General features: G+C 47.2%; 1 protein-coding gene across 1 annotated transcript in view; it reads left to right on the top strand.

The window, feature by feature from the left end:
* LOC134007864 (receptor tyrosine-protein kinase erbB-4-like) overlaps nucleotides 1-27,613 on the top strand; it is a 104,611-nt gene that overhangs the window by 40,508 nt on the left and 36,490 nt on the right. The window contains 2 exon segments of the mRNA XM_062447580.1: nucleotides 9,614-9,765; nucleotides 24,741-24,927. Of these exon segments, the coding sequence (XP_062303564.1) occupies nucleotides 9,614-9,765; nucleotides 24,741-24,927 (339 nt within the window).

Genomic DNA, 27,613 nt, shown 5'->3' with positions numbered 1-27,613 from the left:
GACAGGGTCATGTGACCAGGAGAGGTCCAATGTCTAACTCTCCATCAGGACTTGTCAGCTGGGCCAGGAAGCAAAGTCAATGAGATGGCCCCCGCTAACGCAAACACTTCAACACACTGCACACACACACAACACACACACACACATGCTCATTTACACATGTGCATGCTCAAGCAAGCATGTACAAACACACACACAGACAAATACACGTACACAAACACACACACAGATAAACACACACTGTTTGCCCCCTGTCCTCCCTATGAGTCCCCAAGGAGGCCTTGACAGCTCTGCCCAGAGCTCACGATCCATCTCAGGGAACCAGAAACACCCAGAGCAATTACTCCTTCCTGCTGACTGCACCTGCACAACATAATTGAGAGGGCTACTGGGGCTTTTGTCACTTAAGGTAAAGATGTAAAGAGAAAATGTGTTTCGGCTAAGCCGGAGAACTGCTGCGCTGAGCTATTGCCACCCAGAAAGGTGTGTGTGTATGTGTGTGTGTTTAGTAGATGTTTGCTGAAGGACAGAATCTGACCCTGGATATAGTATACAGTCCAAGTAATGGCTTCGCTTCCTGTCTATTGACAGTGACTTCAGATATCTAAACAAAGGGATCTTGGCTATGATAGAGTCTGCTACAGTAGGCGTACCAGCGGGAGTAGTAGTTTGGCTGAAACAGTACGTGGTTCTGTTCAAACACAGTTGAAACCAAATAAGCGCTGGACTGGATCAAAAGCATGCAGAGTTCTTCCGAGGGCTGTAACCTCAGGACTGTAGAGATCTCTGGTGCCCCAACCTGCTAGGGACCTCCTCAGTCTCCTCTCCTGTTGCCCACCATGCTACCGCCACTGCACAGCTGCCTACTGTTCTCCATACTACAGTCCTTAGGGCAGCATTAGCATCAGGGTGCACTCCTGAGGTTTATTTCCCTTCCTGACAAATACATGCACGCCCCCACACCCACACCCACACACGTGCATTTACACACACAAAGTGCTCCCCTGGCCCTCACACTCCTGCCTCGGGCAGTGCCAATGCACCTGTCAGCCTCTGATGTGAAGTGTGTGTGTGTGTGTATACTCTTCAATGCGCTCGCTCCTGTAGGTGGGGCCGCTGTCAATCAAAGATGCACCTCCTCTGATTTGATGCTATCATATTCAGTGCAGTACATGTCTCTCTATATTTCAAGCTGATGAAAGCCTTGAAGGACACTGTCCTCGTTACTAGGTTCTCCTGCATGGGAGACATGTGTTGAGCCTCAGGTTAAACCACAGCTTGTAGGAAACCTGCAAAAGGTGCAAGTCTGATCTATCTCTGCACCCCCTTTTATCTGTCTCTGTCTTCCTCTCCATTGTTCCCCTTCTCTCTCCATTACTCTCTTTTTCCTTGTTTCATCACTACAGATAAGAAAAGACAGGGAAGGGTGAGAATGAAAGGAAGACAGAGAGACAGAGAGAGACAGTGAGAGAGAGAGAGAGAGAGAGAGAGAGAGAGGAGAGAGAGAGAGAGAGAGAGAGAGAGAGAGAGAGAGAGAGAGAGAGAGAGAGAGAGAGAGAGAGAGAGAGAGAGAGAGGAGAGAGAGAGAGAGAGAGAGAGAGAGAGAGAGAGAGAGAGAGAGAGAGAGAGGGAGGATTCCAACAGTGTTGAGGCAGGGATGATGAGAGAAAGAGAAAGGGGCTCTGTTGGGGGCTAAAAAGAGGGGGGCTCAAAACTCTCAACCTTCATGATCTCATAGATGGGTCTAGAACCTTCTGGAAAGAATTATTTTGAACATTTCTTTCAGCTTTCAAGGTGTGCTGAAACCGCAAGCCCTGCTGCATACACCTGTATCAGCATTGCCCTGCAGGCTTTCCAAGTGTGATTAGCAATGTTGCTAACAGGGGGTCTATGCACCATTCATGTGTGTTAGCATTTGTGCAGCCATGATAGCGTAGGCCTCTCCGTCTGTCATGCACAGCTGTGCTGGCCTCTATGGGGTTAGCCGGTTAGTGCGAGTGAGACACCGATGAATTTTCATGTACATGTCCTCTCTTCTTCTCTCCTCCACTCTCCTCTCTCCTTCTGAACCTCTCAGCAAGAGTGTGCATCTGTCCTCAGCTTTCTGGACCCCCCCCCCCCTTTTTTTCCCCTCTCTCTCACCGCCATATTCTGACTGCTCTTCCCATCCACACCTCCTCGCATCCTTCTCCGCCCCTTAAGCTTTTCAGCACGGCTCCTAAACTCCTTTCACACTATCCATCCCTCTCTCATCCATCTCCCCCCCCCTTCTCTCTCCCTCTGCCCCTCCCTTCCCCTCCCTCCTCTCCACAGCCCACCTGTGAAAATGAGTGACTCTCTCTTTTTACCCCTCCTCTCCTCCCAGCTGTCATCCTCTACTTGTGTAGACAGTGATTCAGCCCAGCGTTACCCTCTGCATCTAGGACAGACCCACTGTAAGAAATACTAAACATCCATGTTTGCCCTGTCTCCTCACAGACCCGATAGACAGTTGTCAAAGGAGAGAGGAAAGGTGGAGAAAGAGGAGGAAAGAGAGGAAGGAGAGAGAGGGAGGCCTTGGGACAGCTGACACAAACACAAGACAGACTCTCTGTCCCTGTGTCTGTCTGTCACTGGTTGTTTTGTTGTTTTGAAGGAAAGGGGTAGAGAGAGGTGGGGTTAAGAGAAAGAGAGAGAGAGAGAGAGAGAGAGAGAGAGAGAGAGAGAGAGAGAGAGAGAGAGAGAGGAGAGAGAGAGAGGAGATGAGAGAGAGAGAGAGAGAGAGAGAGAGAGAGAGAGAGAGAGAGAGAGAGAGAGAGAGAGAGAGAGAGAGAATAGGAGAGCGGTTCTGTAAGGAGTTTGAGCTGATTTCACTTCAAGAGCAGTGTCCAACTTGGGAAATGTCCGGGCCTTCATTCGACTCTCACATCCTGTATTGAAGTAGCCTTTTAACCAGCGATGGCTTTACATTGTCAGTGGAGACGTGTGTTCTTATTCAGTCTTCCCCTCTTTTGCTGTGGCTTCGGAGGCAATCAAGTTCCGTCTTTGAGGCTCAGCTTTCAAGCTGAAAGGGATGGAAGAGGGAGAATGAGCGAGCGAGCGAGGGCAGACCAGTGAAAGTATGTAGATGCAGTGGGAGGGAGAACAAAGTGCTCAATGTGACTTTTACAACATTATTAGCATTGTCACATTCCTTGGTCTACTCATCCGCTTGCGTGTGTGTCTGGTCTATCTGTGTGTGTGTCTGTGTGTGTGTCTGTGTGTGCTCTTCTGCTCATATGAACGTGTTCATTTGAGGCTCCGAACATGCACACACAGTCCAGTGTGGATATGGCGTGAGGGGGGGACGGGACCAGTATTGGGAAGATGTCATTACTCATGAGCCATTGACTTCATTATTGCCTGTGAGCAATAATCCTCCATCGGTTTAGCGTCCTAGCACCGCCACGCTAATTCATTTAATTTCATCATTGTCGATTTTGTGCACCGTCCAGCCAGAAAGGTCAGGCCCAGTGTGAGCTCCACTACAGGCTTCATGAAGGAGGGATGGACTGAAAGACAGAACCACATGGAAGGGGAGGGGGGTGGGGGGGTACCTGGGAATCACAGACTTCCTACTGAGAGGATAGCACACACACACTGATTAAACTGTGTGTCTGACACACACACCCACACACACTCACAGACCAGTCCAGAGGTTGGTATCGGATGGCTGTGGTGGAAACGCACCGTTGCTTCCTACAGGAAATGTATTTCTCCAGCCCGTTAAAATTGAGCCAGATCCATTCTTTGATGTGTTCTTGGCAGTTAGTTTACACAGCACTATCTTGTCAATCGTACTTAAATATTCTACATTTAGACATTTCACTTGTGCTGTGCCAGCTTTCTAGAATCTTTAGACATTCACCAGTTAATGACTCTTAGCGGGCCTGTGTGTGTGTGTGTGTGTATGTGTGTGTGGGCGTGTTTGTGGGGTGTGTGTTTGTGTGCGTATGTGAGAGTGGGCCCGTGGTCTGGGGGTCTGGGATGCAGCAGGGTTGGGGCGTCAGCCTGGGGGAAGCCTGTTTCCATTTGAAGCAGCATGTGGAGGGGGTCTGGGAGAGTATGTGGAGTGGAGGGGGGGGGTGCCCGTTGAGATTTGTGGAGCAGAGCTAGACACCAGTACTGGCACACCAGTACTACTGGCAGGCCTGTCCTGTCACACGCACACATGCACAACAGAAGTGTACTCTTACCCAGTAACTCCCCTTTCAGTTTAGTAACTCTACACAAGACTCTTCTGAACCAACACTAGACCACGTGACTGACAAAATAGGACGAGTCTGGAGCCAACATTTCCCCCCCGACACACACCACACGCTCTGCACACACACTCACTGACTCATCAAACGGCATCGTCACGAAACCTCCGTCCACGTTGATGCTTCAAAATTATCGGGCCTTTTTTTAATAAGGCTATGGATCGGCTTCAGGACCGGGACTCCCGACGGTGTTGATTATATCGAAAGCCGGTTGTTTTATATCCTCTAAATGTCAGATTTCTGCTATTTACATTCCTCACGTCGGCGCACAGGCAAATGGTTATTGATTCAAGTGATGATAAATGGTGCGGCCCCATCAAATTAAAAAACAAAAGTGAGTAAAGCGACGAGAGGGAGGGGGACGGGGGAGGGGGGACGCGAAAGAATGAGATTGGCAACAAGAGTCAGGGAGGTGGAGAGCGAGCGAGCGAGAGAGTGCAGATGGCGGCTGACTGGCACCTTCAGCTCTGCCCTGCAATAACACATTCCCGCGATGCACCGAGTCTGAGGTCGTCTGACTCGAGTGTTCATTTGCGTTTCGGCTGCTCGTTACGTTGAGCGGAGATGGATGTCTGCTATTGAGACCGTCGCTATTTCTCTGATGTGCGTGTGTGTCTGTGTGTGCAAGTGTGTGTGTGTGTTTGGCCCAGGCACGATCAACATGTGTCTGCTCCCCAAAGGTTGTAACATACTTGGCTGAATGACAGAGAATAAATTTCCTTGTTATTGCCCCTTGTGTACGTGTGGTATGTGCGAGTGTATGCGTGCACTTGATACTTAACTGTGCATGGAATTCCTGAGTAAGGGAATTCATAAAACGGGATAAAATACAATAAAAAAGTGCCCACACACGCAAACATACACATGCACACTGATGCACAGAACACACAAACTAAAGGAGCAGTCTTTCACCGACAGAATATTGAATAGAAACATCGGAACTCCGGCTTAAATGTTCTAGAACCCTCCCTCTTAATGATATCGCCCATATGCTCCATACTAATGTTCTCCCCTAACCACACTCTGTATTTCTCTCTCTCTCTCTCTGCCCCCCATCACTCTGTCTCTGTCTCTCTCTGTCTCTCTCTGTCTCTCTCTGTCTCTCTCTCTCTCTCTCTCTCTCTCTCTCTCTCTCTCTCTCTCTCTCTCTCTCTCTCTCTCTCTTTCTCTTTCTCTTTCTCCATCTTTCCCCCGTCCCTCCGTGAGACAGCTCCCCAGTCTCCCTGCTACATTAACCGCCAGCCTCATTTCCCCACAAGGAGAAGCCACCGGCTGGAAATTGGCTAGGACGAGTCATTAAACACCAGCCCCCAGCCCTCCACCACCACCTCCCACCCCCCCCAACACGTCCCTTAATCCCTGTGACCCCCGCCTCCTCCCCGCCCGCATGTCAGGCGACGTGCCGTCGCCCACAGAGAAATGATTGGCTTGTTTCATGTATGTGCGTGCGCGCGTGTGTTTGCGTGTGTCATTTTGTGTGTGCGGCAGTGTGTGTTTGAGGACAGAGAGTGTGTGCACCGTACTATATGTGTCACTGTGTAAATCAGCCCGCATGGCGCGGTAATTGATGATGACTGTTAAACTATGAGATTAAGATGCACGGGGAGGCCGGGGAGGAGGAAGGGAGAGCAGCAGGGGGGTGACTTTACGGGGGGGAGGGGGGGGGGAGGGGGAGACTCCACTGGAGGAGGTGGAGATTCACCACTCACCACCAGACGTGCGGCAGAGCCGTCCAATCACATCCCAGCCTGATGAGTACTGGTGCTTTTTGACCAATCCCGTCCTCCGGGTCTGTTACTCGGGTTACGACCGAGCCCAAAGTGTGTTTCTACACTACCCGGGGGTGACCAGTGAGGCGGTCAGTCAAGGCAGATAGGTTGTCCCACCAGCAGTACAGCTGACTCTGTCAGCAGGGGCTTATAGACGCAGGGACAGGATGAGCTGACTGATTCCAGGCTGGAGAAGAAACTGACCCCACTGATGTGGTCGTTATCTGTCCCCTTTTTTAAGGTGTGTAGGCATTACACACACGCGCCGAAGGACAGTGTGTGTGTTTGTGTGCGTATGATGTTTTGCAAAGTGAGCAGGTAGGTGTCTGTGAAGGACACGAGGAGTTTGGAACGTGTGTGTGTGTGTGTAGGTGTGAGTGAAAGTCTGTTATTCATAATAGGCCATCAATAAGTCTGTTGACACAGGAAACGTTTGAACTTAACATTGACTAAATACATCTCATTAGCTGTGTAGATACTGAGTGTGGAGGAGAATAAACACACAAACATACAAGCTAGTTAGGAGAATACATTGTATATTCGCTATAAACCTCTTCACTCCCTCAATGAGTCCTATACAAAAGAGGCTGACAGAAATTGCCGGAACATGCTTGGCTAGAGGAGTAAGGGTTGTTGAAATGACTCCTTGCTTCTAATCCTTCCTGTTGTATCGTGAATGATTATCGCTGAGTAGTCACACATTCTCTCCAGTAGTCTCCCCACAGCCCTTTACCTGCCTGTGTGCCAGATTGTGAAGAGCCAGTTTCCGCTCTCCTGCCCTCTTCTATTCTCTCCTTTCTTTCCTCTCCTGTCCTGTTGTCTTGTCCACTCTACTCTTCTCACTGTTGTCTCTTCTCCTCCTCTCCAATCCTCTCCCCTCCCCTTCACTTCCCTCCTCTGCACACAAATTCAACCATAACGACTGCTCTGCTCTTAAAGCCTTTTACAGTTGTACTCTCATAAACCCGATAGTGACTCTGTACAGGTCAACAGGGGCCTCTACATAAGCGAACTGGCCACATCTTTTTCCACTTAATGGAAAAAAAAAGGCTACTTCGTGCTTCGGGGTGAATGGGATTATGGGATGTGCATTGAAGGACACGAGGGGCGTCGACCCTGGGGGAAGAGCGGGTCAGTTGTAGAGACGAGAACTAACAGAGGAGAGGAGGGTTAGTTTCCACTACTGTGGAATAGCAAGCAAAGATGTATAGCCCTAAGCACTGTTATACTGTAACTGTTGTCCCAGCTGCAAGTAACCTCTTGAAAGAATTAAGTTGTAATTCAATTCTTGGGTCTCGCAATCAACATGACCGCAAAGCTAATGTGATATTCTGCTACAGAAAGAATAAAAAAGGGGGATCTTTAAATCCTCTAATGAGCTCATGTTGCTCTTTTTGAATTGGAGTGAGACCCCCCAAAAACAATTTGCAGTCGTTTTATGGACATGGGAGCTGTGTTACTGTAACTTGTTCATCACATTTGCTGTCATTAGGTCACCATATCTATAAGTAATAAAGACTCACTCATCAAAGTGAATAGGAGAACAGAGTGTTGTAGAGCATTGTACCAGTGGGGCCTGCCTCGGCACTGGATTGCTGAGAGGACAGAATTCCCTGGCAGAAATCGATGTGTTTGCCAAGGGCTCTCTCTTCTCTCTCTCTCTCTCTCTCTCTCTCTCTCTCTCTCTGTTTCTATTTCTGTCTCTCTCTCTCTCTCTCTCTCTCTCTCTCTCTCTCTCTCTCTCTCTCTCTCTCTCCCTCTCCCTCTCTGTCTCACTCTCTGTTTTTTTCTCTATTTCTGTCATTCTTTCTATCTTTCTTCCTGTCTCCCCCTCTCTTTCTTTAACAAATGAGTTCTTAAGGGAGCCCGGCTCAGTCAGGACTGTGACATGGCTGTAGATAGTCTCCTATTGTCCCCACTGGCAGCCTCTCTGCTGAGCCGTCAGACGTGCCATGCCTACCCCTCCACCCGGCGCATTGACCCAGGAGAGGCAACGTCTCACTGTGTACACTGTCACCCCCTGCCTGAAAGGAAGACATGGGGGGGGGGGGGGGGTACATATCTAGACACTGCCATGATGGTACTTTGAACACCACAGTGGAGCACGACAGACTGAACACCTACACTCGCAGATGTAGTTCCATTCATAGAATAAGAATATGTTTCTTGTGTCTTTCTTCCTGTTTCTATTTCCTCTCTGCTGTTTTGACCATGGAAGGTGTTTTTTTATGAATGTAAATCACCCTTAGTATATGTAGTGGGACTATTGACACACGCTCGCATTGTGGGTAGTCAACGTAATACAAAAAGATGAACATTGAAGGACAGGAAATCAAGATAGAAGGAGAGTGTTATTGATTCCAGTAGAGCATTAAGGTTACCTGTGGAGAAGGACGGTGTGTGTGACTGTAGGAATATTTAGTGTACTTCCAACAGTGTATGTGTGTTCAGTGTCAGAGATTCCACTTGACCTGCTATGTGGACATTTCACTGTGTGTGTGTGTGCGTTCCCACACAGTATATCTTTGTTTCAATGTATATATGCACATGTACAGTACATGTCTAAGGCTGAAGGAGATGCTGACACACACACACACACACACACATACACACACCTTAGTACCCCTCCAGTGACTCCCCTCGTCCCAGAGGGTTGGCATACAGTGGCAGCTGAATGAGCATATGGTCAAAGTGTGGGCCTGGGGGTTGGGGGGTATGTGTGTGTGAGGGGGTTGGGGGGTACGTGTGTGTGAGGGGGGGGGGTGGTGGTATGTGTGTGTCGGGGGGGGGGGGGGTGTAGAAGCTGCTTGATGGGCGTAAAATAGGTCGACCTAATTACTTGTCAGGTGCAGGACTTGGAATGGGAAGGTTGACTCCTCCCCCCCCCCCCCCCGCTCCCTCCCTGCTACCCAGGACAGACAGATGCTGATGGCTGATGGGCTTGATAAGGTGGCAGAGTACTACCGCCTAAATGAAGCTGTAGCCCGCTCTTTCGTGACTTCACCTCCCTATTGACCAGACAAGCCGCTGTCACCAGCGAGGCATTGGCGGCGCACAGCGTGGCGGTGCTCCGCAGAGTGATTGCCAGGGATTTCATACGCACAGGGACAGACGTCCTAATACCCCGAAAGAAATGTAATCTCCGGGGCCATGCTTCGTCTGAAAGTGAAACCTTCTCTAAAGGTCATTGAACCTGATTTGAATATCTTTCATTAAATGGTGCTGCGAAGCCAGATCCCAGTCTGTAGGTCAGTGCCTTTGAGAAATAATTCCCCTCAAGTGCTCACGGCTCTGTCATTGTCAAGGGTCAGTTCGGCCTCTCTTAACTGCTCTTTCAATAACTTCTGTGATCTCTCTTTGCGTCCCTCTCTCCACCTGTCCCACTCTGCCTCTCTGTCTCTCCTTCCCGCCATCTTCCTGTCCCTTTTTGTATGTTCTCGATCTCTCTCTCTCTCTCTCTCTCTCTCTCTCTCTCTCTCTCTCTCTCTCTCTCTCTCTCTCTCTCTCTCTCTCTCTCTCTCTGCCCGCCACCCACTCACTTTCTTCCGCTTTCCTTCTCTCCAGTTTGTCCGGGGACGGAGAACAAACTGAGCACCTTATCGGACCTGGACCAGCAGTACCGGACCCTGCGTAAGCTCTACGAGAACTGTGAGGTGGTCATGGGAAACCTAGAGATCACCAGTATTGACCGCAACCGCAACCTCTCCTTCCTCAAGGTCAGTGTGTAGGTGGTTTCAGCCCAAAGCCATGTTCCCCCCATGGCCTAATGGTAGACCTTGAAATAAAAACATTAAACTTCAAATGACTAAATCCATTCCCTGGTACTCAGTCACCAAGCCACATTAAGTATTTTGAGCATAAAAATTATTGAGTCAAGTATGAAACTCCTCATTGGTTAATTTAAATATATATATATGTATTAATAATATATATATATATATATTTGTCAATCTCATCAGAACCAGTCAGTTTAATATACATGAGAATGTATTATGAAGCCATCAATAATTTACGAATTACCTGTCCATGTTTTGGATAAATTGATTGATAGCTACTTTATTCATCACCTTAGGGAAATTACGTGATTACAGTACCTACCCACGTACTGTATTATCTATTCATAGACTGTCATTTGAGACAGAAGCTGTATGCATGGACCAATATGCTCTGTTCAGCAACTTCACTCAGATTACATTTAAACCGTATACCAACCTCTGATTGGGTCAAAGAAGGAGTGGGGTGTGTGCGCTTGGGGGGGGGGGGGGCTCTGCATCCACAACGCTCTAACGGAACATAGCGATCCACACCACCATCCTCGGAAACGCAGCAAAGTTCCCTTTGTGTCTTTGTATGTGCCCCCCCCCCACCCCACCCCCCGCCACCCCCCTCCCCCAGCCTCCCTCAGCGCCCATGTTGTTTAATGATCTGAGGTGTGCACTAATTACCGCGCCGGGAGCTCGAAAATGAAAACCATAAACAGTCCCATCAGGCATTGCATCATTAGCGCAACAATTAGGCATCTGGGGGATTGATAAGGGATATGTGTAGGTATCCCGTTGCCATGGCGAGTGCTGTCTTTATTGTGCTATGTGTGTCCCTGGGATCTAATGAGGCTAATGCTATCTCATTGTGGCGTTAAATTGTTCTGACCTGAGACACACTTGACACGCCGTGGCCAATGAAATGGCAGAAGAAAGATCATGTCAGCAGGTCCCAGAATACCCCCCACAGAGCTGCACCCAGTTTTGAGAACATGTGAAGGATTGTGTTTATAACCTCTTAATGTATTTCTCTATAAAGTCGATTGTTGGAGAAACATGCTAATGAGCAAACAAGCCATCGGTGAGCCAGGGGCAGAGAGGGCACCAGGAGAGGTGAGGAGAAGGTCATCAGCAGGTTTACTGCTAACTCAGCAGTGCTTTCCTTATAGTTTATGGATGGACACCATGGGCCTGCCAGCCCTGATTATCAGGCTGATCAGAAGAGAACTTGTGTTTACCGTCTATCATGCAAAGTTCAAAAAAGAGGGTGAGAGAAAGGATTCGCCAGTTCTAAACGTTTTGCTCTCATCACCATCTTTTGAAATCAAGGGTGGAGCCTGGATTCAATGGACCACAGTGACTTAGTAATTGTGGGAGATGGAGTTTCTCAAATTAGCGCTGTCAATCACATAACTATGGTGCTGTACTGCATGTCTGTCATTAAGCTGAATCTACCATCTCATTTGGATTATTAGACCTACTGTACTGTAGCTTCCTTGTAAGTGAAGTTTTTAATTTGTTATGTGGAAAGTCTTTTAAACGTTTTTTTTTTATGGCAGTTGTGTTCTGAAAGCCACAGGCAAACCCACTTCTCACTTTATAAGATAAATTCACCCGTTACACACATGCACTGATAGTGAAAGATCGGAATTTCCAGTAAGAGAGTGAATGGAATATACATCTATCGTATAGATGTATATTCGTATATACATACGAAAGTCTTCATATTCTGTCCCACAGAGGGCAGAATATAAACCTGCACAGTATACAGAAACATCAATGCCCTTCATTCATCTGGGATTTTTGAAACATCAGCTCAGTGTACAGTGTGTGGTGTTCCACTAGTACGCTCTAATCACACACATTATTCTCATGCCAGTCTTGTTGTGCTTTCTTGATATCCTGTGAAGATGGGACCCAGAGTGCACTGTCCGGAGAGGGGAAGTGAAGAGGCAGTCACAGCACATATGCTGACCAGTTGGTGATGAAGAGGCATGTTTACTGTTTCAACAGGGAGGCCTTACAGAAGCCCCTGTCTGATCAGCTTGGTGCTCTGCAGACACACACACACACACACACACACACACACATGGTCAGACACACACACACACACACACATGGTCAGACACACACACATACACACATGGTCAGACACAGACACATTGTCAGACACACACACACACACAGTCAGGCATGCACACCGTCAGATCAACACATACAAGAACACACACACACTTTGCTGTCAGATACTGCACACACACACACACACTGTGTAACTGGGGATGCTTGTCTTTGTGGAGGCGGCGGTTGTGCTTCCTTTTGCTCTGTGACGGCCGGAGGGCGTCCATTAGCAGAGGCGTGGCCTCATAAAGACGGAGCTGCAGGCTGGGGGGGGGGGGGAACCGTTACAAACACCTGCTGCGGCTCATGATTGATCCTCACTGCTCCCCTCAACGACAACAGCCAGGCAGAGGAGAGGAGAGGAGAAGAGGGGAGGGGAGGGGAGAAGAGGGAAGGGGAAGGGAGGGGTGAGGAGGGAAGGGGAGGGGAGATTGCACTAATGTGACAGGCAGAAATAACATCTGCTCTGCCTTTAAGAACCTCCCTCTAATGTGAGTGAGTGAGTGCATATGTGTGTGAGAGTTGGGAAAGAGAGAGCGAGAGAAAGAAAGAAACAGAAAGAGAAAGAGAAGGCAGAGGAGTGGGTAGTTTTGCCTGGCGTGGTCTTGACAGGTAAATGGATGGCCATGCTGTTCCCCCGGTTCAAGTCAAGCTTTGAACAGAAGCCATCCTTCACTTACCGTTTTTACGGTAAGTGAAGGATGCACCATGCCTCCCTCCATGTTCCCAGGGCTATTGCTTCAAGTGACTATTATGACAGCCATAATGTCCACCCAGCATGGACGCTCCGTCATTACCTTAGAGCAGCTCTAGCAAACCACCAGTAGGTGGCGCTATACAGCATCTTCAACAGCCCCCATTCCCTTGTCCTTCTTTTGTTGAGCTGGTTCATGTATACATTCACAGGCACCACCATGGATCAAAACAAAAAACCGCGAGGTGGTTGTATTGGCCGTTCTTTATTGTCTATTTTGAGTCAGGCTGAAGTTCCGTAGCCTGCTCTCTCCAGCCCTGCCTGAGAGACACATCTCCCTGACAGTGAAGTGACAGAGCCAGGACAAGTGGTCGGCCAGCCCCGAGCTACCTAATGATGTCACCCAGCCTGACGGACTCTTTATTAAAGGCCGATCAATCTGGCAGGAAGCGTACTCGGCTGTAGGCCCCGGCACACTGCCAAAACGACCTGGGACTGGGGGCAGAGGAACACACACGCACGCTGACACACACACGCCAACACAAGAGAACCAAACACGGATGCCCACACACCTCATTCCGAATGTACAATGTACACATGCATGAGCATTCCATAAACGCAAACATGTTCATTTCATTTTCTTTTGTCTGACTTCCTGAAACTTCAGGTTTAGGGTCAACAGGGTGTAGAGAAAAGGACGCTCACCTTTTGGAATTGAACTTCTTCCTTTCATTCGCCTGTGCGCTCCCTGTCGCTCCCTGTCTCTCTCTGTCTCTCTTTCTCTCTCTGCATGCACACACACACACAGAACAAGTACACAAAGACACATGGCCAGAGCCCGTCTTTTGAGAAGGAGATGAACGACGCTGGCTGTGGGCTGTGTTCTGTGAGACGGAGGGGAGCTTTACAACAGTTTTATCTCTGGAGACCAGGAGAACTCCAGACTCCGGAAGGAGGAAAAGACTACTCTCAACTAGCTGAAGAACCAGGGAGAAAGGTTCCAGCACTCACTCGGGAAGAGAGAGAAAGGGAAAGAGGCAGAGAGTTCCAGAATCCCTGTCAGACTGACAATGCCAAGTTCTCCACTCGCAGTAGGAGTAGAGAACAGTCTTCTCCAGGGAACATGACAAAGGAGCAGAGGAAGGAGAGGGCGATTGCCAGCAGCTTTTAATCTTAAACAAGACTCCAATTATTCCGCTTCATTTCATGGAGCTGTGTGTTTGGAGGGATCAAGTATATATCCGTCGTTTTTTTGTTTCGTTTTTTAACAACCTATGTTGTATGTGGATGGATATACTGTACAGTACAGCCACCACCTACAGTAGGAGTGGTAGCTGTACGATCTGAACACAAGTGTACTATTAGATCCCCCGCATCCTGCTACTGTAGATATCCTTCCCTGTTGATTCACTTTCACAGAGTCCAGCTGGGTGTGGTATTACTCCATCAAGCCTCCACCCCCACCCCACTTTTTTTCTGTCCCTGTCTTTCTTTTGGCCTGGATAACGAACCCCCCCTGAAATCCAATTGCTTTCTTGCAATTACTGCATAGTCAACCATTAATCAAGACAAGCCTATGTGCTGGATCTTTTGGCTCAATGGTTAAGCTCTGTGTGTGTACATGTATGTGTGTGCATTTGTGTGTGTGTTTGTGGTTGGAGTGTATGTGTGTGTATCGCACATCTATACTGTACTGTACCCACTGGATCAAACTCCGATTTGTCTATTGCTGACAGTCATATCACTTTTCATTAAGTTACTTCTTCGTTTCTGCTATTTCCTGTAAAAAAAAAAAAGATAAAAGTTAAAAAGATAAAGAAAAAAAAGGGTACATGTTCTGTTTCATTACTACCCTCAAATCCTCCTTTGAATATTTTCTCTAAGGAGAAACTCTCAACTCTGTTCCATTAGCTGGGCTTTTGAGCAGGAGGAGAGAGACAGAAAGAAAGAGAAAGAGAGAGTGAGATGAAAACACTCGACCCTTCATTTCCTCTGCATGTTTTTTTCTCTCTCACTCTTTATCTCTCTATTACTTCCCCTTCGCCTTCTCACCACAGACAGTATATGCTCAGTGGGGTGGAGAAATGGAAGGCACAAGCCTCCTCACCACATAATGATACCCTGAGCTGGAGTTGAGGTTGTTGGGGGGGGGGGGCGTTAGCATTAGCACGTTAGCATAATGCAGGATGCTAACGTGGGCTGCATTCATAGTTTCTGGGCTAATGGCACTGTTTCATTAGCCTTTGGCCCCACACGGGAGCTGATTAAAGGCCAGGGCCGTTGCCAGAGCAGGAGGCTGTTAGCGGATAGCGGCGCACAAGAGAGCGTTAGCATAATTACAGCTTTCCACACTGAAATTATCACTTTGTTAGCACCGGCCCTCTCTTCAAAAGATGCCAGTGGCACAACCCCCTAACATCTTAAACCTGTAAATGCTGGGAAATTATATACTTGAGATGAGAATAAGTACAAATGAATGAAGAACAAACCCAAATGTATTGTTTTCTTCTGGCATTTTCTTTCTTTCTGAATTGCTGAATGCTACTGAGTAAATGAGAGGCTAGAGAAGTGCTAATCAGAGCTGTTTTCTCTTTTAAGTTTTAGAGAATAACAACCCGGCCTTTGGTCATTACAATCCTTCGAAACACACGTCTTCAGAACAAGGTTGAACAATAACTCCCTGATTCACTGCCACAGGAAAAAACACAGCACAGCGAATGTAATGTGATTAGGAGTGTGTCTCTGCTGTGTGTTTCTTTTGTGTGAAAGAGTGTGTGCTTGGGACCAGTCGGTTCTCTGCCCTGTCACTTTGAATGTCCCCAGATATGCTGTTTAGGTGGTCCTGTCCCACCAGGCTAGGCTGAAGGAGATACACCATGACAGAGAGACAGCCAACCCTGCCATGGAGCCCGCGGTCTTATTACTAGTCCTGCTGTCCAGCTACAGCGGCATACATAAGCAATGATGCACACTCACTTAAACACACACACACATACTATATATACACACACATACGTACTATATACACACACACACACACACACACACACAGAGGGGAAACAGTGAGCAGGACAAGTGGCAACAGAGAGTAAACTCCTCTTCTTGTCAGTATCACCATATCCTCTTTTTTACACCACCTGTCAGAAACGTACACGCTTGTAGTTAGTATTGCAGTTAGTATATAGTTATTTTGTATGTGGGTTCACCTGTACTTATGTATGTGTGTGTGTGTGTTTGTGTACATGTCTGTATATGTGTGTGCATTTGTGTGTCATATATACATTCATATATGTTTGCAAATTCTTGTGTGTGTGCTTGTGTGTGTACGTGTGTGTGCTTGTGTGCGTACGTGTGTGTGCTTGTGTGCGTACGTGTGTGTGCTTGTGTGTGTCTGTGTCCTCCCTTGGGGTCTTTTAAACAGCTGAGATGCTGCTCATTATCACTGGGCTCTGGATGTCCTGCCCTGCAGCTGTTCTGAAGCTGCTCCATTAAGGGTGACCTGCTGGAGATGGGGTCCAGCTACACGGTACCTGGCACACACACACATCTAGAGCACATACACAATCGCAGCCATACATATATATTAGTTAGCAACACACATACACAGCTTCTTGTGTGCCACGCATATGTGTGTCATTGTTTGCTCTGATGCAATGTTTTGTGGATATATACCAAACGTGTGTGTGTGACATTTGTTTGTGTGTATGTGTGAACATTTGTATGCGTGTGTGTGTGCCTGATCAAATCTGACACAGTGCAGAGCAGGGGTCTCTGAGGTGAAATGAATGCCTTGGTGCTCTTACAGGGCGAGGGGAAAGTGATTACCGTTAAATTAAAAGGTACGACCATAAAAGGCGCTCCAAGTCTGAACTCCCGCTATTCATCAAAGTGATCCCTCCGTGAGTCTTTTGCTTATCAAATTGTAAAATATTGGCCTTGACACTGCCGTAACAGGGGCATAATTAATGCACTAAATCAATTCCAAATCACTTTGCGTGGTCCTGCTGGGATGCCGTCATTATCTCAAATTACGATGGCAGATGCACAGGGCAGAGAGAAATGAGGAAGCAATGTCCCCACCAACCTCCGCACACACACACACTCACACAAGCACACCGCCTCACCTCCCTATCCTCAGACCGCTGGTGTCAGCTGTGATTGAATCTCTTCCCTGTTCTCACCTGCACCCCCGATTCATCATTGTCCGACTTGGGGTCAAGTGTCAAGAGAGTTTGAGGACTCCTGCTTATGCTTGTCATTGTAGAGGTGGACTGTAAAAACGTCAGTTTGGACCACGACTCAATCTCTCTGATCAATCTCCAATGATCATTATTTTACGGTGTTGTCTTTTTTATGAACCTCTTCTGTGAGGCGTTTTCCATATGAAAGTCACCATATACTTATTTTAGCACGCTCTGAATCATTCCTAGTCAGCAGATCCCAGCCTTCCTACATGAACATGCTGTTCTATACCAGCGAGTGCATTGCTCTTAGCATTATGAAAGTTCCGGATGTTACGCATGCAATCCTTGTATGGTCTACTCCTTTGATGTATGCCATCAATGTGCAATGTTCCAGTCATATTACTATCCCCTAATGATAAAAGGGAGAAGACAGAGAGTGGAGTAAGTTAGGAAGAATATCCCCTCCTCCCCTGCCTGTCCTCCGCCCCCCACCTCCATTTCCTCCAATTTGCTGTTTACATCTCTGAGCTGGTCATGTACTGGATGGTCTGTACTGTTTACATCTCTGAGCTGGTCATGTACTGGATGGTCTGTACTGTTTACATCTCTGAGCTGGTCATGTACTGGATGGTCTGTACTGTTTACATCTCTGAGCTGGTCATGTACTGGATGGTCTGTACTGGGAGCTACAGCTAGCGTGCTCGGGGCATTCCGCTACGATTCAAGTTTCTCTGTGGGCGTCCTCGTGAGTGACTCATCAGTGTCGCTCAGCGGCGTCCCCTGTAGGTGACACCAGCACCCCCTCCCCCCCCCCCCCCCCGCTCCGCCCCGCACGACCAGCCTTGCCCTCAGCGCGGATATTAAAATGCGTGCTCACAGCAGCTTAATTTATGAGCCTGTGTAAATAGTTTCTCTCTGTGGCTTTTTAATATCTGCCTCTCACAGCTGGCTTTTGGCAAATATGCGCCGCGTCACGCTGGCTGCCACGCCGAGTGGAAGAAACAGATTGCGTTCCTAGGCGACAGTGACATTTATATTGTGTGTGTGTCCTATTGGAATGCTGCCACCGAGGGCCCTCTGCACCCCTCGCCCGCCTCGCCCCTCAGAACCCGGCCCCCACTATTAGAACGTTCTCAAACGACCAATGGCTGACCTCAGAATTTCAGCTGCATAGGAATGTTGTGACGTAAATGACTTTGCAAGGCTTAATTTCCCTGCCCGCTTTCAGATGGTCAATGATAGGTAAACACATATTAAAATTGTGTCAATGTCTCACATACATAAATATTTCGTCCTATTTACCTGGTATTTACCTTGTATTCATTTACCTGGTATTTATTATTAACAACAGGTAGGAAGTGCCTCTGAGGTAAACATTTGGTTGTAGTTCTGTAGCACTAACCGCCCGCCTGGCTCTCTGTCTGTCTGTCCTCCGAACACACCCCTCAAAACTTGAACACAACTGCTAGTCTGGAGCAAGTTAACAAGGACTGGCATGAACAAGCAGAGAAGGACTGTGCTACTGCTGCGGTGCACTTTGTTTTTCAACTTGTGTCTCTCGCTCACTCCCTGTTCGCTCGCTCTGTCTCTCAGCATTGGTCCGACTGGCCATTATTTCCTCTCATCTTCACAGACCATACCTCCTCAGAGCAGGGCAGAGGGTAATTGTCACACTCAGGAAGTGTTGCTTCCGTGCTTTTGAGTACGTGGGGTTTTTCTTCAATATAACTCTCATTATTTGATGTCCACCAAGCAGACATCAATCACTCTTGTGTGACTCAATTTACGCATGTAAAGTAGAGATTCAGTGTAACCCCTACACACACACACATACACATCTTGTCCCCTTAAAGCAGTCGTTCCATCTGTGATTAGTCTAAGTTGATCGGGCCCTGATGAAGTTGTTTAGCGTCGAGCGTGCGCTGTCTGACGCCAGCCGAGGATGTGACAGAGACCAATTTAGCGTTGAGGCGAACACGAGCTGCAAAGCCCATTTTGCTCTAAATACTCTAAACAGACAAGAAGGATTAGATGTGACACTGCTGTGACTAGACCCAGATGTCTGACTACTTGGCCCAAATTGTACTAAATCTCACATGGGGGACCATTATAAGGATAGAGAACCCAGCAGCTTTGGGTTGTTTTTCAGCACAGGTACTTTCTAGAATGCCTCCAAGACGTTAGCGAAATATGTCCACTTGCTCTAAATAACGCTTGGTTTCTGTAGATGTACCGCATATATATGGATGAAGGTGACCTTACACTAACCCTATGCAGTGAGTAACATACATGTGCTTATTAAAGATGACAGAATCATCTAGAAACATCCCTCCAGAATTCTTTTCTATTTTGGGGCCATTGCACCTGTAACTGCTTTGCTCCTCATGTGAGTTAATTGGTCATCCGGGAGGGCTATGTGGGCCCCTCTGCCTCCCGGGAGTAGAGCACTGTGGCTGGGCCCCCAGGGACCCCTCACCTTCCCAGAACTCCAGCAGCACCAGCCGCCTCAGGAGCAGTTTGGCCCCTTTCCTCAGGGAGCCCTGCTCGCTCGCTCTATCTCTCTCTCTCGCTCTCTTGCTCTCGCTCTCTCTCTCTCTTTCTCTCTTTACCTCTCTCCCTCTCCCCCTTCTTACTTGTTCTCTCTGCCTTTCACAATATATCTCTCCCTCTTTCTCTCTCCCTGTTAAGTGAATAAGAGTTAGTGAAGGACTGAAGGGGCAGGAACTAGGGACTCGGAATTTGCGGAAAAAAGCAGCGTCCACCCGTCAAAATCCATTACATAGCATCTCTCTGGAGGCCTAAGAATAATGAGATGGTCTAGATCTGCCAATACAATACATTATGCATTGGAAAACAAGCCCCTTCCTATGCACAATTAATTTACGCTTAATATTCTCAATCCTTTACTGCTCCTCAGGTCCTCTAATCAAACAGCACACATCATTATTTCCTTTTTTTTCTCCTTTTCCTTTCTGCGCAATGTTTCCTGACAACAGAGCCACGTCCTGGGCATGACTTAAAAGGCAGGCTGATATGAGACTGTCTTACTGTCCGAGACGATAACCATCACAGCCAGAACCATTGACCCAGCTCACGCTAACGTCACACGCACGTCTCACACGCACGCACACACCCGCATCAGTGGTGTGTCATCTCAAAGTCAACCCCGACGCGGTCAGGTTTCAGCCGCAAAGCCTCAACAAGGCGTGTGCAATTGTCAATAGTGTGTGTGTAAGCGTGTCAGGTGACATCTTTGGTAATTGCCACAGTTGTAGCTTAAATCAAAGCATTTTGACATCCTCCTTTGATACCCTCTTTAGATATCCTCTTTATTTAAAGCTTCTGATTGAGTCAAATAAGCAGACTTCCCCGTCTCCCAATGTGTTGGTTAAGAAAAGAAAATGCCTCAGAATGAATGCGAATTTCATGTCTCTTCATGCCTCCAAGATGAAAGACACTGTGTGGGTTCAAAAACGCCAGTCCCAGTATTTGAAGTGGCTTCCATTTGAAGTGAAAACCAGAGAGAAACGAGGGGGGAAAGAGGAGGAGGAGGAGGTGTGCACTCTCCTACTTCACCCTGTTGCTGATTTTGGAGGAGAGCCTAGAATCTTCCACCCGGCACCACCTGACACATCAGCTTCATGTCAAAGTCCGGGTCCCACTGTAAACAGATCATCATTTAGCTCCGTCACAAGCCCCGACCCCTGTCACACTCTGAATATTCCTCCATGGCCCTGTGCATTGCCAGAGAGGGGAAAAGACACTCGATTTTGGGGTTGTATGGAGATCTGCACCCAGTCCTTCTGGCAGTGCTGTGTGCCAGGCAGCAGTGATGAGGCGGTGCATTAAGAACTTCCAGTCCTTTGGCTCTGTGGTGGTGGGAGAGGAGTTGCTGCATGTCTCTAACGGGTGACACTCACAGCAGCACTGCCTCTCCCCCTCCTTGACTGGCATACGCTGCTCCATGTGAAATGAGTAATGATAATCGCCCTAATAAGTGTTCCAACTCCTGTATTTGGCAATGGTGTCATTAGACTCTCTCGCTCTCTCGCTCATCCAAACAACAGGAACAGGTGGACTATTAATTACGTGTTATAATATGGATCCTCTGTGCTCCACTTAAGTTTCCCTTTTATCATTGTGCTCTGAAAACGTCGCCGCTCCATCTCTCTTTCTCTCTCTCTTTCTCTCTCTTTTTTTCTCTCTCTCTATTCTATCACACACCCTTTCACTGTTCTCCTCCTCCTTTGGTTTATCGCTCCTGTTCCTCTGCTCTCTGCTATCACTTGCTTCACCTTTCCCCAACCTTCTCCCTCATGTCACTCTTCCAATCTTTCTAGTCTCACTCCCGGCCCCTTCTCTGTCTCCATTCTCTGTCGCTCGTACATTTCGAAACCTCTCACCTCTCCTTCGCCTTGTCTCTTTTTAGCCTGTCATTTCTATCACTTCCTTTACCTCTGCCTTTCTTCTCTATTTTCTCGCCGCCAACGTTTCCTCCCAAACCAGTCTTCACACCTTATTTCCCCCCCCTCTCTTCTCCCTGTCCCAGAAACATGTTTCTAAATCAACATGCGCCCCACGTTGAGAGGAGCATGCCTCGATTCATCAACTAATAAAATGTTGTCGGTTGAGGAAAAGCAAATTGCAGTTAATCTAAATAATCGAATTCATTTGAATATTGAATGTCATTTTAATATAGATTGAATTTTGAGCACGCGTAGTTCACTGTATCTTTTATATTTATGCTCTGCATGATTAATGGCTAATAGTTTGGAGTGGTAGCTGTGGTTGGGGGGAGGGGGGGGAGCAGGAAAGAGACGTCTAAATGAATCCATGTTGGAGTCTTGGAGGTCCACACTGGTGTCGGAGTGGTAAGCCTGTGTCCAAGGGACGGTTTTGTTTACGTATTTACAGAAGAACACACCTTCACTATTCAGCTATGAAATAAATATTCCATCTCAAGCCTTGTCACAGGGCTGCCTCTCCCTCGCCACTCACTATCCTGAAGTTGTGAAGCGCAATTTACAAACAAACGTAGATTTCACATTTCTGCCCAGAGGAGACATGGAGAGACAGAGAGGGGCCGCTGCACACTCTGTGTTGAGTGAGTGTTCAACACTGCGCTGCTAATTGCTCGGGACGGTTGAAGATGTCAAGGGAAGCGCTGTCCTCGCATTGCATTATGGGAAAGTGACCCGTCGCGTCTCTGCTACATGCCTCTGAGCTGTGTGGATGCTGGTTGTCAAGGCAGCAGGGATTCAGGTGGATGCTGGGTAGTCTGCATGCATTTGTAGGATGTGAGCTGTGTCTGTTTGGAAGGACATAATTATTTCTTTATTCTGTCAGGAGGAACAACATGTTAGTCAGATTTATGACAAGATTTCACCAAAATGTGTCAAAAATGCCCCAGGTGAGATGCCCTTTTTTCCTTGTGGAATATAAACATGTGATGATGTTTTTCAGTAGCCTCAGCTGCAGAATTAGGGATTGTGTCTGTTATATTAGTATGTCTACATCCTATTTTAGAACATTTAGTCAGGGTCTGGGGGGGAGGAAGAGGACTGGTGGCTACTGAGGATACAGAGAGAGAAAGAGAGAGAGAGAGAGAAAAGGGAGAGATATGGAGGGAAAGAAAGATGCAGGTGTTTATGTTTACTCCCCCTCCTCTGGCTGATTCCTGCAGCCTCAGCCTGGACAAGGAGTAATATTGATCCGGACACTTTCAAAAACACAATTTAGGGAAACGGAAGGAAATTAAATACTGCCAAAGCAAAACAAAATTACCTTAAGTGGGAGCAAAACACTGCAAAGTAATCCTTTAATTGAATTAGGCAACTTACAACACAAAATCCTTCACCTATCTCTCTCTCTCTCTCTCTCTCTCTCTCTCTCTCTTACCCTCGGCGTCCCCTTTTTCTCTCTACTCTTGCCTCTCCACTCTCCACTGAAAGGCTTTCCTCCCGTTGCTAGGTAACAGGGAAACAGTTTCTCCTTGGTTTTCGCTTGCCGTCCTCCCGGAGGCTGGCATAGAAGGGGGCAAAGTGGAGGCACTGGGGTGTCTGCCAGCCTGTCGATGCCTACAGCTGGGTCAGGTGCAGAGCAGCTCCCCTGTGCCCCTCCATAGCGCCACCGGCAGGCACAGGGGTGTTACTGCGGAGTTAATGACGCAGGGTCCAGTCAGGGAGGTAGACCTGCCTGGGGCCATAAACAGAGAGTTTTCCGCAGGTCACTTGGATGGAACAACACTCTGAAGTAGTGGAACCCATCAACTCGTCCCTGAAGACCGGCGTTACCGTTTTACTTTGTTTTCAAGGCACCGCTTGACATCCTCTTTAAAATTGAATAGCTTTCACTATGAGACAGGTGATTTTTTTCAAGTTTGGCTCAGTTTATGGATTTACTTCATTTTCCATGTTGAATGCCAGTGCAGGAGCTCATTAGAAATCCCAAAGGGATATCTGCATGCCTTTTCAAAACAAGCGTGGAAATGAATCCTTTGTTACTCCACGCGTGCTTGTCATCTGCCGCGTTGTTTGATTGACACATTATAATCTTGCTAATAAGAGACTTGGGTGGTTCTTTCCCGTCTTTTGTGTGCCATTTCAAAAGAGCCAGTAGCAGGTGCTCTTGTTGTTTGCAGTGTACACACACAGGAGGGACACACAGCCGGACTCAGCTACCTGTTATTATCTGCAATACAGCCCCTCTCCACCGCGTCCCGGCCTGTCACTCTCCTCAAGCCTCTCTCCCGGGGGTCACAAGCCAATCAAACCCCACATTACTCATTCTTACCTCACTCCCAGCCAATCACCTACATCATTACAGGCCTGTCTCTGCTCATTAAAAGCGTGCTGTATCTGCTCCCATAGCCTCATAACATTTTTAATCATGTTTTTCGAGTAGTGCTAGTTATTTTAAATGACTTTGGGCGATAGCTCAATAGCTCCATACTTTGAAAGGGTGCATCTCTATCTAAGCTCATATGGTATAAAATTGAATATCAATTGTGTTAGATTTTTCCCTAAATGTATTCAGCTTGCCAAGCCAAGACATACGTCATTAATTCATCCAGTGCCTCAACCACAACATGAGTCAGTTTTGGAACGTCCATTCACATCCATAGTGTGTCTGTCTCCAGAACAACCATTCTCTTAAGACGCAGTGCTCTGATTGGATATCCAGTCGCAGGTGAGTCGGGTGCTACAACGAGCGGTGTGTAACAGGTGTCGTTGAGTGACGTGCGCTCGTTTCGTCAACTCAGATGACTTCACATACACACGCAGCTCTGCCTTTGGTGTTTCTAAGTCAGGAATTTGCCCGCAGAGTTCTTCAACTTAACCTCCCTCTTCATCCCTGTGGGACAGCAGTCTCTGTAATAACGCAGTTTGTGTGGTTGTGATTGGCTGTCAGAGTGATTGATAGGAGTGCTGGATGGGAAGAGTTTTTCCCCCCACTTCCTCTGTCTCAGGAGCCATTATCTCCTGAAGTGATATTACTGTGCTGTGATTGGACGTCCTTCCAGCCTAAGTTAACAACTCGTCTTCTTCGAAGAAGAAAAATAAAGTGTTTATTCTTTCCTCTGTTCCCCGGCAACCCTGAGTCGAGGACAAACTCCCACCTCTTTCTGAAAAGGTTTACAATAAAAACTGACTCTTAAACTTTCAAGTGCACTGTCAGTGAACTATATTTCAAAGTTAATTTCCCATCTTTTTCTCTACACAACCAGGGCTATTACTAAGGGTTCATCAATAGTTTAGTAAAATGACAGAAGAGTAAAAAGAAAAAGAAAGAAAATAGCATATCCTGAGTGGGTCTTATCAAAAATGTTTATGCTTTTAAGCTCAGGATTCTGCTTTAACTAACTTAACTGTTCATCTGTTAATCGATTCCTCTCCACTCTTCTCCTCTCATCTCCTCTCTTCGTCATTCAGTCCATCCGGGAGGTGACTGGTTACGTATTGGTGGCATTGAACCAGTTTGACTACCTGCCCCTGGAAAACCTGAGGATTGTCCGAGGGACTAAGCTGTATGAAGGACGCTACGCCCTTGCCATCTTCCTCAACTACCGCCGCGACGGCTACTACGGCCTCCGTCAGGTGGGCCTACGCAACCTCACAGGTCAGAGCCCGGAAGATGCTCCTCCCTCCCCTGTCCACCACTGTCTCCACTCTCCCTCCTTGTCCATCTACTATTCTCACTCTCCTCTTTCTTGTCATGTCTTCCAACTCACTACTCTCTCACTCAGGGAAGGACTTAGCTGTGGGCGACATGGGCAGCTGCCCAGGGCGGCATCTTGTCGGGGGCAACATTTTGTCCAGTTATTGTATCAAATAAATGGCCAGTGACCAGAAGGCTGACATTTTGTCCAGCCATAGTATCAAATGAACGGCCAGTGTCCAGTCTCACTCTCTCTTGTCTCCATTGTCATTCAAACCTTTAGTCAAAAGTAGTTTTTTCTTATTTTTTCATTTAATTCTCAAATTCTTAGTACATCAATCAACTAAACAGTCTCTTCCTAAACTAACTCTTTGTGTAATTTGACATATTATAATAAATCTAATTCCTCAGATCCCCTTGGTCAGTGAATAGGTTCCAGAAATAATTAATACAAGAAATTCTTCAAAATGTCTCATTTGAAGAATAATGTAGTATTTTCCTCTAAAAGATCAATGTTTTTGTTCATTCCCCTTTTACAGCCGTAGCTACAGCATATTTGATTGGCTTTTTAATTAAGTTCGAAAATGGAAATAAGCGTTACAAAACAAGCCTCATACAAGTCTCTTATTTATACAAATTAAGCCGGGCCTGCGATCAAATGGCTTGGAAAGAGTAATAATGTGTTGCTGTTAATTACATTTTTGTTTACGGATTTGGCTCTGATAGAAAGTACTGTACAAGTACAGTTTTACTAGAGGATGTAGTGCTATGAGAATTGAACAATTATGTGTTTAAAGATAATAAAACTGTTACATAAAACAAGTGGGGATTCATTTACATTGTCTATTGTGTACATCATGGTCAAATATCCTGCAGGCTGGTCCTGTGCATTCGAGAACGCATACCTGTTTACATAACAATGGGAGCGTGTGTGTGTATGCATGACTGCTCATCTAACAGGTTTCTGAACCCAGGTCACGACCTCCCCAATATTAGCATTAGCTGATCCTTATTCACCACCATGCCACGGATAGCGCTAGGGCTAACGTTAACTGCTACTTTGCATATGATTGTGGGGCGCCTCGTCCCAACAGGGAACAGTTTGCTTCTTCAGACCCCCTCCAGGGTTTATTTACCATATTTACTCATTATCGGTAATCTTATCTAGAAAGTGTCTTACATCCTACAAACACTGGGCTTTACACAGCCAGCTTATCACGCCCTCCTGGAGGCTGCTAACCATCCCAGTGCCAGGTGTCAGGGTTTGTTTGCTGCTGCTCGGTAGGTGGTGCATTACCACAGCTGACGGGGCCTGAGAGGGACGGTTAGCGGTGTTGCTATGAAGCGGACAGCAGCTGTCGCAGGAGGAAGACGTCTCCGCGCTGGTGGGGTACGGTTCAAATGTGTGGGTGGGCTGGGGGTGGGGGTGGGGGGGGTTTCTCTGTGCAGCGACAAGCAAGGTGCCCTGCCCCTTGAGGACCGCTGTTTTCTTATACTCACCTATAAAACTGATAATAGATATCTCACAGAAGTATGAACTGACCAGAGGATTATTTTGTCTCCTTGGGAGGATTTTTGAGGAACTGTTGATTGTCCCCTCACTCATCCACTCACTGTGGACACGCCATCTGGAGGCCAGTGGAGGTACAGACTTGATGCTGCAGTGCCACTGCCTCCATGTTGCATAGGCCATGCTGTTCTCTTGGCATCGATCAGCTAGCATTTCCTCACAGTTCTCCTCTGTGTAAAGAGACTTTCCTCTGACCGGAGAAGAGAGAAGAAGGGTCACAGAAGAAGCAATATTCTGCTAACCCCCAGCCATCTAAAGTGACTCAGCATAACTTGTTTTGTTAGCTCGGGTACTTAGGTTGAGGGGGTGAATGGTTATTGTAGTCCTGTTCCATTTTGTGACAGCCAGATTGTTCCAAGTTCTGTTCCAGCTTAGTTCTATAAAGCTGTGCATAAGGTTTTATGAAGTCCGACTATAAAGGAGTCGAGAAGAGTTAAGGGGCACTGTGACATCCTCTACTGGTAAACCTGTGACCTGTTTCTCGCCCACGCACCCCAACAGGAGAGACCAGGCTGAAGTGGCCTCTCCCCTATCTTCCTCTCCCCTACTGTTTATTGACTCTCCCTCTCTCTCCCTTTTTCTTTCTCTTTCTTTCTATTTGGCTCGCTCCTACACACACTATATCTCTCTCTCTGTCTCCCTCTCTCTCTCACTCGCTCTCTTTCTCTATTACAGGCTTTTAGTAGTATTGACTATACACTGAATTCGCAAAACCTTTTCTTTACTCACCAGCTCCCCCCAGATTGTCAAGATTAGCCCTTTTTGCTATTGAGCAACACACACAGACATAAAATGCACAGATACACACACACACAGTTCACACTCATATGTAGAGTAAAACCACCTGAACTTAGTCATAGGATACTTAAGATACCTAAGAGGTTTGATTATTGAGGTTGTATATTGTTGCATCTCTAAAACCCCACAGTACCATAATCAGTTATCTCAATATCTCCAAATGTACATTTTTGCTCAAGATCTAAGGCCTGGTTTGAGCAAAGCTGGTGAAATGATTTTGAATGTACGTCATTTTTTTATTACGTGAAATATGTTATCTCTGATACAGAATTTTTGTTT

The sequence above is a fragment of the Osmerus eperlanus genome, chromosome 21 (genome assembly GCF_963692335.1).
Source record: "Osmerus eperlanus chromosome 21, fOsmEpe2.1, whole genome shotgun sequence".
Taxonomy (NCBI): domain Eukaryota; kingdom Metazoa; phylum Chordata; class Actinopteri; order Osmeriformes; family Osmeridae; genus Osmerus; species Osmerus eperlanus.
The sequence above is the reverse complement of the archived record's forward strand: the minus strand, read 5'-3'. Positions and strand labels throughout refer to the sequence as shown.